This window comes from Mus musculus, chromosome 5, assembly GCF_000001635.26.
Source record: "Mus musculus strain C57BL/6J chromosome 5, GRCm38.p6 C57BL/6J".
NCBI lineage: Eukaryota > Metazoa > Chordata > Mammalia > Rodentia > Muridae > Mus > Mus musculus.
The window spans coordinates 120,559,912-120,576,883 of NC_000071.6; the positions used below are offsets into that span (position 1 = coordinate 120,559,912).

The following is a 16,972-nucleotide window of genomic DNA, read 5'->3' on the forward strand; positions in this document are numbered from 1 at the left end:
GGACTGACTAGGTCTGTCTGTGTGGTCCTGGAAGACAGAAGGCACAGACCTAGAGCAGGCTCAGCCACAAATGGGGCTCAGAGGAGGACCGGGCACACAAGTTCCTATGGCACAACCAGGTGAGCTCCCCCCTCCATCCCTGGACCATTCTCCACCCCTGCACCCCCCCCCCCTGCTTCTTGTCTGGAGCAGAGACCACTAAGCAGAGCCCAGCCTCGCTTCTGAGCTGCTGTGCTAAGCACGCCCCTCCCCCTCACTCCAGCCTCCAGGGCCTCCCCCCAGACACTGACCCAGACCCACTCACCTGGAGGTAGATTGCCGCCTCTTGATAATTCATCTCCCAGTTGTGTCCGGTGGGACTGGAGGGGGGGCTGTCCGCTCCGGAGACCAGACTGGGGACCTGGGAGTTGTGGATGCTGTGGCTGCCCCCATCTGTGTTAGGAGAGGGAAGAAACTCAGAAGCCGTGGTGGTTTGAATAGGAATGGCCCCCATAGTTTGAATCCTTGTTGGAGGAAGTGTGTCACTGTAGGGGCGGACTTTGAGGTCTCCTAGGATCAGGCTACGCCCAATGTGGCAAGGTCTTCTGCTGCCGGTGTGGGGGCCCAGTGGGTGGTCAGTCTGTCCATGTGCCAATCTGTATTTCTAGCAACAACCATCAGGGAAGCTGGTCAAAAATACTTTCTCTTAAATAAGAAGGAGGAAAAAAAATGTGCCAGCAAGATAGATCAGTGGATAAAGGTGCCTTTTACCAAGCTGGACGGCCTGAGTTCACTCCCTGGGGCTCCCATGGTGGGAGGAGGGGCGTGAAGACAGGCCAACCCCTTCAGTAAACAGATACATGTAACTCTTAAAAAAGAAAAAGAAGTAGAAAAGACCAGAGGGAGTGGGGGGAGGGAAAGGCTAAACCTACACATGTCTATATATATTTAGGAAAAAAAAAAAAGCAGGAAGAAAAGCAAGAAAGAATCTAGCTGTCTATGAGGACCGAGGGCGGTCAGAAGGGAGGGCTTACTGCACAGACGTTTGACTTTTGGAAGCTTGTGGCAATCCGGCTGAGTCAATCATTTAACCACAGTGAGTCCTCCCCTTTCCCCTGGGGTGGGAGGGAGGGCACGGACAGGACCATCTGTTGCTTTTTTGCTCCCACCCTTGATCACCTCTCCCAGAACCCCGGGCTGCTTTGTTCCGGCACAGTGCCGGCTCCCACCCTCGCTCCCACCCTCGGCCACAGTGTTTGGCTTGGACAGAGGCGGCTCTGGCTCACAGGCAGCTGACCTGGACTTGCCGGCAGAGCCCAGGGATCATGGGCGAGCACTGGAGCCAGCCAACTGGAGCTGAGTTTGGCACCTGTCCTGGGTCAGCTGGGAAAGAGGAGCTCTTTCGGTGCTCCTGGCTGCCTCAGAAGGGTCAACCAATGGGGACCCTTTGACTTCCAAAGCTCGTTAGCCTGGCTTGTCACAATCCTCCATCTCTCCTGATTCCCCCCTCCGTGAATGTGAACACGGGGCAGTGAGTCCCACGCGGTTAATTTACAGAGGAGAAATTAATCTATGACAATCTGGTTCCCCATAAGCCACAGCAAACGAGTTCTCAATAGGAGGAACCCGGTGTTTAGGTACAGTTATTCACACGGCTAGTGTACTTACATGTAATAAATAAATCTTTAAAAGAAGGAGGAGGAGGAGGAGGAGGAGGAGGAGGAGGAGGAGGAGGAGGAGGAGGAGGAGGAGAAGGAGAAGGAGAAGGAGAAGGAGAAGGAGAAGGAGAAGGAGAAGGAGAAGGAGAAGGAGAAGGAGAAGGAGAAGGAGAAGGAGAAGGAGAAGGAGAAGGAGAAGGAGAAGGAGAAGAAGAAGAAGAAGAAGAAGAAGAAGAAGAAGAAGAAGAAGAAGAAGAAGAAGAAGAAGAAGAAGTTGTTAAATGAGTGGGAGTCCCAGGTTTGTGAGGCAGGAGCACTGCAAATTACAGAGTTCAAATCCAGAGTGAAATCTCTGCCTCAGAATAAAATGTAGGATCTACAGGAGAGAGGGCCCAGAGGGTTAGGGTAAGGCTCTTGCTGCCTAGCTTAAGGACATGAATTTGACACCCCCACCCCCACCCCAGGAGAGAACTGATCCCCACCTTGGCCTCTAACTTCCACATGTGCACGATGTACAAACAGACACAGTAAATAAACACGTATTAGGAGTTTAAAAAATAAGCCTAGTCTGATGGCACATGCTTTTTAGTCATAGCACTTCAGAGGTAAAGGGGAGGTGAATCGCTTTAAGGTCAAGGCTAGCCTGGTCTATATAGCAAGGTCATTGGCCAGGGCTGTGACAAGACTCTGTCTCAGATGGATGGATGGATGGATGGATGGATGGATGGATGGACGGACGGGCAGACAGACAGACAGGTACATACATACATACATACATACATACATACATACATACATCAAAAGTAAAAGTGGTCCAGACATAGCAAGATCCTGTCTCAAACAAACAAGTTAAAAGCAAGTAGGCCAGGAGCACAGCTCAGCAGGAGAGCACAACCTTATTTTGCTCGAGGCCAGGAGTCAATCCCCAGCACCATAAAAAACTAAACTAGGGCTGGCGAGATGGCTCAGAGGTTAAGAGCACTGACTGCTCTTCCGAAAGTCATGAGTTCAAATCCCAGCAACCACATGTTGGCTCACAACCACCTGTAATGAGATCTGATGCCCTCTTCTGGTGTCTGAAGACAGCAACAGTGTACTCATTTATAATAATAAATAAATCTTTAAAAAAACAAAAACAAAAACTAAACTAAACTAAAAGGATAAATAAAAATGAAGCCAGGTGGTGGTGGTGGCACACACCTTCAATCCCAGCAGGCAGATCTTTGAAGGCAAGGCCAGCCTGGTCTACAGAGTGAGACCCTGTATTGAAAAACCAAAAATACATAAATAAATCTAAATAAAAGACTGAAAGAGTCATGGCTTCCTCGGTTTCCTGTCTGGCTGCAGAGAATCACTCAGCCAACACCCTGCCTGGTGTCCCTGCAAGCCTTACAGTGTTCTGTAAGAGGTTCTGTCCGGTCTGCACACCTGCCTGCCTCTCAGTCTATGCAATCTGAAATGCATCCCTGCTGTTTGGCTAGTCAGTCAGTTCTGGATTACTGAGTATACTCCACCCTGTAACTGTGTCCTTAAGTATCCAGTGTCCGCCCCGACAGCCGCCGAGGGCTAGGCGGTGGAGCAAGCTCGCTCCAGAGGTCAGGTGACCAGTCACAAGTGTAACCTCCGAAGCACAAACCAGGCCAGGCGCGGTGGCTGGCCCGATGCAAGCCCAGTACTTTGGGGACCGGGGCGGGGAGATCCTAACAAGTTTGGGTTACAGTGAGACACTGCCTCCAAAAGGAGAAAGAAAAACCCGCCAAACAAATTCCCAGGAAAAATCATTCTCCACTCTCACTGGCAGATGCAGGTGGCCCGAGAAACAACTCCACACTCCGGCCCTGCAGACTCTGCCCAGACAGAGGCCCTCTAACAACACAACCTAGCAGCTCGGCTCTAAGAGAACAGTAACAGTGTTAGCACACATGAGCCACTCTCCCTTTGCCTCGTGAACCACAGTCCACCAGCCAGTCTAGCGTGCACTAAAATGGCCACACACCTACAGGGCCTGGCCTGAGCACCAGATACCGAGTAGCTTCTTCCTCACTAGGGAGAGCATCGCCTTCTGCACTTCCGCAGCTGGCACTGAGTCCAGATGTGAGAAACTCTGTCTGGACTCAGAGGACCAATGATGAGGCTCTTGGGATGTTCCTGGGGAACACGGGCTGGCGGAGGAGCATGGGGGGTGGGGGGCTGCGAGGAGGCAGAATGGGAGTGTACTATCCTCGGCCTGTAACTGCACAGGCAACAGCTGAATCAACACAGGCCGAGGAGGCCTCAGGAAGTTGATGGGCCCGCCCCTAGGATCAAAAAAAAAAAAAAAGGCTCCACACAGATTCCAGCTTCAAACCCTCCCTGTCTGGCCACTGCCAACAAGCACCAAATACTGTATAAAAAAGTTACATGTGTCAGTTTAATTGTCTTCGTGTGTGTGTGTGTGTGTGTGTGTGTGTGTGTGTGTGTGTGTGTGTGTGCATTCACGGTTTTTCCAGACAAGGTCTTTCTGTGTGGCCTTGGTTGTCCTTGAACTCGCTCTATATAGCTCAGGCTGTTAACTGTCTTTAATCTTCTCACAGGCTCCTCCTCTCTGCCACAGCTGGAGCCATCTCTCCTGTGGACCAACCCAGGCACTTTCGTGATCTTGTCCTCTCAACATCCTGCCCCAAGACCTTTTCTATACCAGAGAAATCTGGTGTGTGTGTGTTTGTGGTTTATGTGTACATGTGTTTGTGTGTTTATGTGTATGTGTGTTTGTGTGTAAATGTGTGTATATGTATGTGTTGTTTATGAATGTGTGTTTGTGTGTATATGTATGTGTGTGTTTGGTGTGTTTGTGTATCTGTGTCCATGCGTGTTTGGTGTTATTTGTTTATGTGTATTATATATGTATATGTATTTGTGCATGTATGTGTGTTTGTGTATGCATGTATGTATGTTTATGTTGTGTTTATGTGTATGTATATTTGTGTGTATATGTATTTATTTGAATATGTGTATGTGTGTGTTTGTGTATATATGTCTGTGTTTGTGTATGTATGTTGTGTTTGTGTGTATGTGTGTTTGTATGCATATATGTGTGTGTATGTGTGTGTGTTTATGTGTATGTATGCATATATGTGTGTTTGTATGTGTGTATGTGTGTGTTTGTGTGTTTTATGTGTGTGTGTGTGTGTGTGTGTGTATGTCAACCTCCCAGTTCCACATAATCACCTTAAGAAAACCACAGCAGGGCGGGGGGGGGGGGGGGGAGACAGCTCAGTTGGGAAGGTGTTCGAGCAGAAGCATGAAGCTCCCCAGAGCCGCATGCGGCAGGGCTGTAACACCAGCACTGAGACATGGAAGTCAGGTGGTCCTGGGGGGCTAGCCAGTCTAGCTGGCAATGTGAGTTTTGAGTACAGTGAAAGACTCAACATCTCAAATAGGACATTGGAATACAACCTCTGGCCTTTCCACGTATGCACAGGCATGTGTACCCACCCCCACACGCACAGCACAGCACAACACACACACACACACACACACACACACACACACACACACCTAAGACAGCTGGTATTAGTCTTCTGCTTCAGAAATAGAGTGTCTGCCTCCCTGGGAAACCGTAAGCATTTACTCTCAACACACACTCCAGTTAAACAGGCCATTCGTCATGTCATCTTATCCCTTTTACCTCTTCTCCATCAATATCCTGGCCCCTCGTTATTCTGAAACCTTCTGCCTGAAGGACCTTTAAGCAGTCCGCTCTCTCCGGTCTTTCAGCTTTCCACCCTCCTGCTGCCTTGGGAGAGACTGCCCTTGGCTCTGCTGTGAACTCCCATGATCTCTGGCCCCTACATGGTCCCGGGAATGCTCAGACTGTGGCCAAATGTCAGTGACACAGGGACATGGACCATGGACCTTCGATATAGTCTCTGTTGTGTCCTCAAAGCACAGAGTGTGTGTGTGTGTGTGTGTGTGTGTGTGTGTGTGTGTGTGTGTGTGTGTGCCCAGTATATAAAGAGTCAACAAGTCTATAGAACTGATGTGAAGTAGGGGATCTTGCCTGAAAATCACACACTCCCACGGGGCACAGAACAACATGTGGCCAGGAGCCAGGCTCAGGACCCGGCAGCATTTACCCAGGGCGCACTAGGCAGCACCCAGGGGTGTTAATGGGTATGCCACGGTCCCTCTGTATTGTTTTAAAGATTGAGGGTTGCAGAGGGGTGGATCTATACAAAGGTGAGCCAGGACGGACCTTTCAGAAAGCACAGAAAGGGAAAACGTGGTTCCAACACCCCAGTTCCCCCGGGTAGGGGAGCCGAGCTCCCTCTCCCTCTTCTGCGCATCTGAGCATTTAACCCTTCACTGTGGAGAACACAACACAGACCTTGGCGAGGCCTGGGACTTGTTAGTGGCTCTCATGCGGGGAGGACAGGCCTGAAAGGCTCTGGGTAACCTGGGTCACTGAAGGGCTTTTCAAAGAAGCCACAGGTGATTCCACAAAAGCCTCCTTCAGCCATGCAGGTGGCCGGCTAGGATATTTAGGGATTACAGAAAGGTCATAAGTGGTGGGCAGGGAGCCACTGGCCCTCCCAGCTCTTTCATGTGGAGGTTTTGGTGGCTTCGGGTCCAAAACCTCTTGCAGTCTAAGCTGCAACCCCCTGCCTGAGCCTGCTTGTCTGCCTAGCTCTGAGGCTGGAGTCTTTCCAGCTCCTCAGGGCCTATTGTCCCTTGTGTGAGCTGTGCTCAGGGGCTTGGCAGTGTTCCACAGGGAAAGGATAATTAAGAACCCCATGGAAGGGCACAAAGGATGTATCAAAGCTCAGAGGGTGGACCATGTGGCTGGCAAATCAGGTGAGGAACTGATCCCACGGCCTGGCTCCGATGAACACAGGCCAGATTGGAAGTAAACTGGAGAATGCCCCGTGGCTCTTCCGTATGTCACCACACAGTTCATGATCTATCCCCCTGATCCCACTGAGGCCAGACTCCCTGAAACTGCTACAGAATCCCTGGCTGCACAGTTCCAGCCCTTGTGACACTGGCACCCACCTACCCTGGTGACAGGACCTGCCCAGTCTCCTCCTGAAGAGCCTCTCATGAGAAATAGGTGACGGGTCTTCAGGTAAAAGAGCTGGGCTCACGCAATATCACCTCAGTATAGCTTCTCATCATGGACTGCTGTAACAGGCCCTGTCCAACTCAGACCGTTAAAGACCCCATCAGCACCTGGGACTTTGGCACGTCTGAAAGAACGTTCCAGATGACCTGCATTGCCAGGAGGCAAGGCATACCACAAGAGCCACAATGGAGAGGCCAGGATGACATCATCAGGAAACGGTCCTAGGGCTAGCTTTCCTCGGACTCCTCAGGAGAGCAGCTGCCTTTGGCCTCTGAATTTCCACTTGTCTGGGAGTCAGCTAGAAATTCACAGGGATGCAGGGACCGACCTTCATGGGCAGTGGAAGCAGATTCCCTTCTCTGGCACCCACAGTTTGGAACAAACCAGAGAAGGTGACTGGGTGGCTGGGACAGGGCACTCAGCCACCAGGAAGGTGACACCCTGAGCCTGGGGAAAGTTCCCTAGAGGTACAAAGGGTGTTCAGCTCTGTCGGTGCCCCGGGCAGGGCTCTTCAAAATCAGGCTGAGCAGACACGAAGACCTTGACCACTAAAGACTTGTGTTGTCCCTGTCCTGGGAACCCCATCCCTAAGCCCTGGCCATGGGCACAGAGACATGAACACAACGTTATGGGAGAACGGAGAGACAGGGACTGGAAAGCAATAGGCCAGAAAAAAACCGCCCAGACTTGGGCGGAACACGCACCGCCTCCAACCCTGAGACTCAGACAGCCCAGGATGACCCGCGTGCACAGATGGCCATGCCGCCTCTAACGCTGATGTAACGGGCCCAGGCGCTCCCTGCAAACAGCTGGCTGCTTCGCATGCAGCCTCTGAAATGGCCCTGCGGGGAATCCGAGGATTCCGCTCGCTGGAGCACAGCAAGAGGCAGCATCCTGGTGTTGTGGATAAATAGAAATGGCTTCCATATGCCAGCCATAAAGCAGAGGAAGAGAGGCGAGGAGGGAGGGAGGAGAGGGAGAGGGTGGGCAGGAGAGGGGCGGCTCTGCCTCCACACGTCCAGCAGGGCAGGCCAGCCCCCGTTGGCCTTGAGGCCTGGAGAGGCAGCTTTGGGTAAAAAGCCTGAGAGCTGCCCTGGTAGGAGCTCTGATCCAAAAGGTAGCAACGAATGACTTGGCCTGATCCATGAGACAAGAACTGGAAGTCCACGGCACTTTCCTTCCAAACTGCCCTCGGGCCTCCCACACTCTTTAAAGGCACACCAGGAATGCCTGTCCCTCTTTGATGGCAAAATGCCCCTGCCACACAGTAAACCTCTTCCTCGGAGCCTCAGTTTCTCCACTCTGCGCTGGGACCTGTGCCAGCTGTGCTCCGGGCACAGCAGCAATAAATGCAAATACCCAGAAAGCACTCGGAGCCCGCTGGAAACCAGAGCCCACCAGAATGACAATGAGCAGCCGCGAAACTGCTTGCCAGTTGTCACTGAGAAGTCCCACTCCATGGGTGAAGCTGGAGGAGGAGAGAGGGGGTGGGGATAAAGCAGAGAGCACTGCTGGGGCGTTCACAGGGGCCATGGCGCTTCGATGCTCCTGGGCGGATGGCACTTTGAGGACTCCCAGATAGAAACCCGGCAGAATAAGAAGTCAGGAGGCACGCTGCCCTCTTCCAAACCTCTGCTTTCTGGTAACTGGTTGGGAGACGGGGTGGAGAGTAGATCCCTGGTATCAGCGTGTCTACTGAAGGCATATCCAGGCACACAGGGTGGCCTCTAGGGCCCAGGGTCCTCTCTAGTTCAATGGCTGGCACCAACTCAATGCCAGTCCTGCCAAAAGCTTACTTGGGCCCAAGGAGCAACAGAAGGCTCTGTAGGACGACTGCATGGGGCAAGCTCTGTTATAGAAGAAATTCTGGCTCGGAAGCGGTCAGGATAAAGCATCGTACCACCTCTAACTGTCTTCAACCACCTGACTGGGATTGAACGGCCAAATCTAAAGGGATTCATTGGTGCGGCTTGCCTTCCTAGGACTTGGCAGGCAAAGGGCCAGAAGGCTGAAAGCAGTAAACTTAAAAGGGAAGGCAGGAGGGAGCAGGAGAGAAACAGCTGGCCTCGGGAGTCTGGAAGGGGGGTGGTGCGGGCAGGGAGGGGACACAGGGGAAGGAGACCAACAGTATCACTGATGTTGTAGGTGAAACTGTCTGCTGTGTGCACCCCCCCAAAAAAAAACACACAAGAGGAGGCACTAGACATGTCTTATAACCCTAGTACTTGGAAAACAGACAAGCAGTGTGTTCTAGAACTGGGGAAGGGGAGCAGAGAGTGGGAAGCCCAGGCAAGAAGCATAAGTTGGCATCGCACAAGGCATATTTGGAAAGCCACATTCCAAAATCCAGAAGCTTAGAGAGTCACAGAGAATAGGTAAGGCTGAGGCAGGGGACTGACAACAGTGAAGCTGGCCACTGGAGGAGCAGAGCCCCTAGGGGCCATACCTTGACCCCCCTCAGGAGCTGGACTCTGCTGCTGCGTTCTTATCTCTTCTCTGCTGCTTCTGACAGCCCAAGGTTGTAGGATGAGAGGCCAGTGCACAGGCCCATTGACAGATATGGACTTGGGCTGCTGGCTTCCAAGGAAGGCTCTCCCCACTCAGCAGTGAGCCACCTGAGGACACACAGCCACGAGGCCCATCTTCTTCAAGCCTATCTATGCTCACTCTACCCAGGCAAGCTACGAGGTCCATTTCTGCCATGGCACGCCTGCATCAGAGACCAACCACAGTCACAACGTCCCCCCACCCCGCCCCCCAACACTATTCTGTGCATAAAGTTGTCTGGTCCTGCTACCCCAGTGGTTAGCTAATCCATACATGATATCACTTTCTTCAGGCCATGAATTTTGAGGCCCAGCTTGGACCTGTTAACACCTGCTCTCCCAAAGTGGGTCTCTATGCCCACCACTTACCCCTTGTTATCCTAGCACTCGCCTAGCAAAATGCTCAGAATATCACAAATATCACAAACATGTAAGGGCTCAAGACACACATGCATGCTCGTATACACACTAATCCATCCGCTGCTTCCTATAGATATCTATCAGCATCTATACAGACACCTGACCCATGGTTTCTTGGAAGTAGCTGGAATACCGTGAGACCTACCTCAGGGAATCAGACAGGAGTGCAGAAGAACCAGGGGCATTTTGGGCCTCTTTAAGAGGCCAGCAGACAGCCCATGCTCAGAAGGCAGACTGGCTCGAAACTCAGCCTGTCCAAGACTGCAGCTGTGTCCTGTCAGAATCCACATAGTCCCTACGCAGTGGCTACCAGGGTCATTCGCAAGGAAGGTAGCCTGGATCCAGCTCTGTGAATGCTGTGCCCACAGCATCTGGGGCTGAGGCTGCTGCAAGCCACTCTGTTCAGAAAAGCAGCAGTCTGGGACAAAGTGGCCTCCCTGGTACAGGCACCTCCAGAAAGTGACATTAGGAGGGAGTCTATGTCCTAGAAGATCTGGATGTTGGGGTGCAATGGGCACCTCAGGGAGCTGAAACCCTGGGTGGTCAGTTGGCCAGGCCTGAGCTGAGTACTTTTTCTTTTTGCATCAGTTTCCCTTTCTGTCTAATAGGACAACGGCCCGATAGAGACATCATGAAGAAACTCACTCTGGAGGCCTAGAAGGGAGCTCCTGACTGTCCAGTGCATGGGGTTGCGGGTGGGGGTGGGGGGAAGAATTGGGGAATCAAGGAAGTAAATTATCCTCAGAAGCTCAGCTGGGAAAACAAGTCAGAAAGCCAGTTTGCATCCCCTAAGAGGAAGTCAGAATGAGGAAGAGCCGGGCTCAGAGAGGGCGCTTGCCCGATGACTCAGGACTCATAAGGGCAACACCTGCAGTGTGGCTACTTTGTTGATGATGATGCTACTTTGTTGATGACAGGACCTTGACACTTTGTTCCTACAATCCTGCAGCCCAGCCTTCCCGTGTGACTGGATTACATAGTGAATCTCCCCTTTAGTGAATCTCAGGTTTAATCCCTCACCACGCAGACTCTCACTTAGCTGTTCTTGAGATCATCTGGCAGATGAGGAATTGAGGCTCAGCACACACGCGCACGTGCACACACACACACACACACACACAAATGCTGACAGCTTTGTTCCAAGTGGTTTAGCTGGCACATCAACTTCTTTCTTGGGCTGAAGAAGCCTGGGCAACTGAAGAAACCTTAAAATCCCTGACTACGTGTGGCCATTACCACCACCCTGCCCCTCCATCGCAGCTTCCTCCAGCCTAAGAATTGTCCCAAGCCATCCCCAGCTCCAGGCTCTGCTGCCCCTTCACATTCTGGGACACTGCCCAGTCTCCAAATAAAAATGAAGGGGGGGGGGGGGAAGAAACCCACTATGTCATAGACTTAAATGACCGACTGGCCTAGGGGCCAAGTGGCTTCAATACTAATAAAATCGAGTCTTGGTGAGGTTCCAGATCCGCTTTAGGGTCTGCATGACGGACCGCGATCGCACATGACTCGAGGCAGGCCAGCCAAGTGTGAATAGCCGAGCTCGTGAGAAGAGGGGACCCTGGAGAGCCACAGAGAGAGAAGATATGATGTTTGCTCTGGACCACCCACGAGTGCTAGCGGATGCAGCCAGTGGCCTGGAGCGGCTCCAGGCCATTAGCTAGGGCAGAGTTCAGTTGCCACCCAGCTGACTTTCCATGAGGGCTAAGCGAAGAAGAAAATGAAAATCTGTAGCATTCCACTAAAGAAAGAGAGCTTTGAGCAATGGCAGGCAGTCTCCAAATGGCAGGCTTGGGGAGCTCAGATATGAAGGAAGATGAGGGCACCAAACAGTACAGGCTGATGCTGGAACTATAATACATGCAGGCTGGAGGCTGAGAGAGATGTCAGTGCTCCCAATGCAAGCTGCTCTAAGGAGGCAGACCTCACCCAGGCTATTCTGGGATGGTCACATGAACATGAGAGAGACTCTGTTTTACCCTAGAGAACTCCAGGGGCTGGTGAAGCTGTGACTCCATCTCAAATATAAAGTGCACAGGGAAGGTGTACAAGGACTGCCCTTGTCTTTGTGAAAACTGCAGTACCAGGAAGAGGCAGAGCCGTGTGACTAGCAGCTCTGAAACATCAGCCACCTACCCCGCCGGGCACTCTACCTCCCCAGCCCAGCCCAGCCAGCCAGCGAGCTCCAACTGGTGTCACCAACTGGACTCTGTCTCAAAACAAAAACAAAAAAACCAACAAACAGCGGGTCCTCACCAAGATGGCTCACTGGGCACAGATGCCTGAGGCCACACCAGACAGGCTGAGTTCCATCTCTGGAACCCACAAGTGGAAGGAGAAAAATGACTCTCACAAGTCATCCTCTGGTCCCCTCATGTGAGCCCTAGCCCAGCCACACACGTGCATGTACATGCACACACGTAAATACATACTAAAAGCAATCAATAAATTCAATTTAAAAAGAAAGAGAGAGAGAGAGAGAGAGAGAGAAGAGAAAGAAGGAAAGAAAGAAAGAAAGAAAGGAAGGAAGGAAGGAAGGAAGGAAGAAAGAAAGAAAGAAAGAAAGAAAGAAAGAAAGAAAGAAAGAAAGAAAGAAAGAAAGAAAGAAAGCAAGCAAGCAAAAATGGGGCTGGACAGATGGTTCAGTGCTTAAAGCATTTGTTGCTCTTGCAACTCCCAGCGCTGAGGAGAGGCAGTTCACAACTGTAACGCCAGCTATGTGTGATCTGAAGCCTTCTTCTGGCCTTCAAAGCACCCACCCCTATATGTACATACATGCACACACACACACACACACGCATATTGGCAAACAATAGAATACATGTCTCACTCTCTATGCAAACATGACCCAGGGGCCCTGATTTATCTTGCACTCTTTGAGCCTCTTGCCTCTGCCTCTCAAGTGCCAGGCTCACAGACCTGCACCATTGGGCTGGGTATATGGCATGCTGGGGATGGGAACCGTCTACCAACTGAGCTACAGACATAGGCTACCATACGTAGACTTTTGTAGACTACCAAGACAGAAGTAAGGTGTTGGTGCTAAAGATACAAGTCATGTGGCATTTGGGGATCCGTTTTGTCATTTTTAAATGGATGGGTGGGGTAGGTGTATATGGCATAATGCCATTCACTGTGTCAAAGAACAACACTGCTCTCTCTCTCTCTCTCTCTCTCTCTCTCTCTCTCTCTCTTTCTCTCTCTCTCTCGCCTTTATGTAGGTCCCAGGAATTGAACCCAGGTCACCAGGCTTGTACAGCAAGCCCCTTTACCCACTGAGCCATCTTGCTGACCAGAATCTACTATTTTTTTTTAAAGTAAGCTCACACTAGTTGTGTAAATTTCATTCATGTAGCAGCAGATAAGACACGGATTGTCAGACGACCAGACACAGAAAGTTTTCCAGCCATAACTTCAAAACAGAACAGGCCAAACTTAATCGGCTAGGTGTGGAACACACACTTGTGCTCCTGGCACTTCAGAAGGTGGAGGCAGGAGGATCAGAAATTCAAGATCATTCTTGGCTACACAGGGGGTTGAGGCCAGCCTGAGCTACACACCATCCTGTCTCCAGGAGAAAAAAAAAGTGTACTATTTATTGTCAACTGAGGCCTAACGTAGCTCTGTATGGTCTATCCCCTGTGTAGAATACCAACATGCTTGGGAATTAAAAAGGGAACCACCCCCCTTATCTAACTCAGGTGGGCACATGTCTGGGAACTTGGCTTCCAGTCTCCTGGGCTGTCAATAACACTCAGCCCCTCACTGCCAGGCATCCTGAAACTTGAACTAGTTAGCAGGCTGCTCCCAAGATGGCTTCTTCTCTGGGTTGGGAATCAGCTTTTCTAGAGTCATTCAGGATTCAGGCATCTTCTCCTCCCGTCTTTCCCTGAGGACCTGCCAACCTCAACTTCTCTTCTCCTTCTCTTCTGTTTGTTCTGAGATAAGGTCTCAAAGCTGTAGACCAGGCTGGCTTTGAACTCTATTAATGGAATGTCCTAGAACTGGAGCAGATACTTAGCCTAAAGCAGCCAGAACAAGGCCCTGGGGTCACCACCAGTTCCTTCTCTGTCACCTGGCCAAGGTGGCTCACAAGTGTTTGCTAAAGGAAAAGGCCCTGGGGTAGAGGGTAGAGGCCTTTCTCCCACATTGTAGTGAGAATTCTGGAATTTTGATTTCTTAAAACACACACACACACACACACACACACACACACACACACACACACACACAGACAGAGAGAGAGACAGAGAGAGAGAGAGAGAGAGAGAGAGATAAGAATGTGTTTCTGTTTTAATTCCAGATGTGGGGATATAGGGCTGCTTTGGACTGTCCACAGCAGCCTTGTTCTCTAGCAGAGGCGTGGTTCTACCAGCTGCCGATAGTTTCTGCAATTATGTGACATTTGGAATTCTGGGAACTTTCAAAGTGTGTATAAATGCTAGGGCCCCCCATTGGCAGGGTGGGTTGTTGGTCATTCCAAGGGGTTGGTTGGGGTTTGTTAGTAGTCCTGTTCAAAGAAGAAACAAGAAGAAAAAAGTTAAATTCACAGATCTCTCTCTCTCTCATCTAGTAATAGGGGGTGTGAAACCAGGTTAGATAAAAGATGGGAAAAAGAAGAACCCACAAAGTAGCGAAGACCAGCTATACCACATCTCCACAGGTTTGACTGCAGAAAGAACGGGAGCCAATCCCACATTGTATGAGTGGGGATGCCTGCCTGTAAAGTCAATGTGGGCAATGACAGTGGATGAGGAGACTGTCATTAGGTGGTGTGAATGCCATTTCACTTGTAGCTCCTTTACTTGTTCTCCAGCCAAGGAGCAAGGTTGACTCCTGCAGAGAATGAGGGAGGACTGGCCAGTGCCATAACCTAATGGAGACCGGGATGCCCTGCAAATATCTCCAGAAAGTTCCCTCAATTATAGTGGGGTCTTCCACGGAGAAACCATGCTATTCCCTGCATCACACCTCAAAGAGAAGCCATCCAAAAGCGGGTTTCTGCTTTGTGAAGATCAAAGCCACCCCACTGAGCAGTGGGACACTTGCCCATCTCTGGTCAGGATGGAGGCTTGGGAGCTGGGTGGAAAGCGGGACACAGCAGGTCCTTGAGACAGTGGGCCTGGACTTAAAGGCCTCTGTGATCTGGATCTGGGCGGATGGGATGAGGAAGGGCATGGGAGGGTGGCGAGGTCAGCTCTCACTTCCTGCCCCTGCCTCCTGCTGCCAGGGTGGACTAATCTAAGTACCTCCCTGGCCAGGGCACAGTGGCCGGGATAGTCCTGCAAGCTTTTCCTGGTCCAGATGTTTCCTAGTACCTCTGAAGCAGGAGGGTGTTAGGCATCCGGGCTGTGTAGATAAGCAAGGTGGTATGCTGCACGTGGCCCTGAGGGAAGCTCAGGGGATGCTGGGGAGCCTGAACCAGAGAGTAAACCAACCGCCAAACCCAGCTCTGCCTTCATCACATGGACAGAGCATCTCCAAGACCAACCCACACCATGGGACGGTCATCTATTATATCATCATACGACAACTCCACCGACCACACTTCACAGCTCAGGCACTTCACGGCAGGACGGCCTCTCTGTAAGCTGAGACTCTGGAAGCCTTTCATTTCAACCTCAGGACAGCGTCTTTATGAATAAGGGGACCCAAGCTGAGAGACGTGCTGGCCAGGTGCTGGACTCACACCCAGCTGATCTGACCCCAGAGCCCAGGCTCACCCCACATTCTACACCCTTTGCCCTTCCCCGCCCTGTCCCAAAGCCTATATCACCCTTCCTCTGTCTATACGTGCTATCCCCTGCCAGAGAGGGCTGGCCCCTCATCCCAGCCGTGAACCCTCCCCTCCCCAGATCCCACTTTTTTAAAAAATATTTTTTATTAGGTATTTTCCTCATTTACATTCCCAATGCTATCCCAAAAGTCCTCCATACCCTCCCCCACCCCCAGATCCCACTTTTTAAAACTGTGGTGGTGACCCTGACTGAAGACAGGGGTTTAGTTATGAAAAACAAAGACTCTAAAGTCTTTTCCTATCGTCATTCTCCAGCATATATCTTTGGATTGTTTGAACATTTGATTTTAAACACTGACGGTTGAGTTACTAACTTGGGTTTCTTAAATTTAAAAAAGGGCCGGGCGTGGTGGCGTACGCCTTTAATCCCAGCACTCGGGAGGCAGAGGCAGGCGGATTTCTGAGTTCGAGGCCAGCCTGGTCTACAGAGTGAGTTCCAAGATAGCCAGAGGTATACAGAGAAACCCTGTCTCAAAAAACCAAAAAAAAAAAAAAACAAAAAACAAAAAAAAAAAAAATTTAAAAAAGGAAAAAAAAATCACTAAATCAATTCTGTTTTGGGATTAGGACAGAACTTTCAACTGTCTGAGAGGAGCCTAAACGTGCTCCTGCCTCTGTGCCCTAGGTAATTATGCAGAGCAATGTTCTCAGTAATGGCTATCAACTCCAAATATTGATCGGCTCTAGGAAACGGAGTCCCTGAATCCTGCGGCATCAAGTACTCGGCCAGGATTTGACCCTGCATGTGAAAGCAAACAGCCACATCATTCCCACTTAGGATGCAAATCTGCCTTCATCTTTAATAAATGGTGAAATTATATATACCGAAGAATTGTTTTAAAATACATTTCTTGGTTTGGTGAGATGGCTCAGCGGTTTACAGCACTGGCTGCTCTCCCAGAGGTCCTGAGTTCAATTCCCAGCAACCACATGGTGGCTCACAACCATCCGTCATGGGATCTGACACCCTTTTCTGGTGTGTCTGAAAACAGCTACAGTGTACTCACATAAATAAAATAAATAAACCTTTATAAAAAAATTTTTAAAGAAGGAGTTATATGGAATAGCATTGGAAATGTAAATGAAATAAATACCTAATTAAAAAAAAAAAAAAAAGAAGGAGTTATAAGTAGAAACAGTCTGAGAAGCCCTGACCTTGCTCACCCAGACACCTGAACAAATCCGGCTCCCTCTAACTGAGCGATGTCTCCCTGTGCTCTAACGCCTCCTACCACAGTGGGACAATCAGAACTCACTGCAAGGGCTATAAACTCTGTGCTTAAGGCACCAGGCACATGCAAGAATGTGGGAGACTGGGGTTTCAGAAGGTTAAGGCTCGGGTTGGAACAAGCACAAGGCCTACTTGACTACCCAGGTGCCCCTTACACACCGAGCCCAATCAAACAGGCACTGTGGTGTCCTGGACCGCTGCCATGATGTCATTTCCTCCTTCCCCCACTCCCCTCCCCGT

The 16,972-nt window shown here is 50.6% G+C and overlaps 1 protein-coding gene across 6 annotated transcripts in view; it reads right to left on the reverse strand.

The window, feature by feature from the left end:
* Tpcn1 (two pore channel 1) overlaps window positions 1-16,972 on the reverse strand; it is a 54,522-nt gene that overhangs the window by 25,755 nt on the left and 11,795 nt on the right. For all 6 annotated transcript variants that reach the window (XR_387566.4, XR_003955646.1, XM_011248201.3 and 3 more), the window contains one exon: window positions 305-432. Coding sequence is in view for 4 of the 6 variants with exons in the window: in XM_011248201.3 (XP_011246503.1) it covers window positions 305-432 (128 nt within the window). In the remaining 2 variants the exon portion in view is untranslated. The remainder of the gene's footprint in view (window positions 1-304; window positions 433-16,972) is intronic.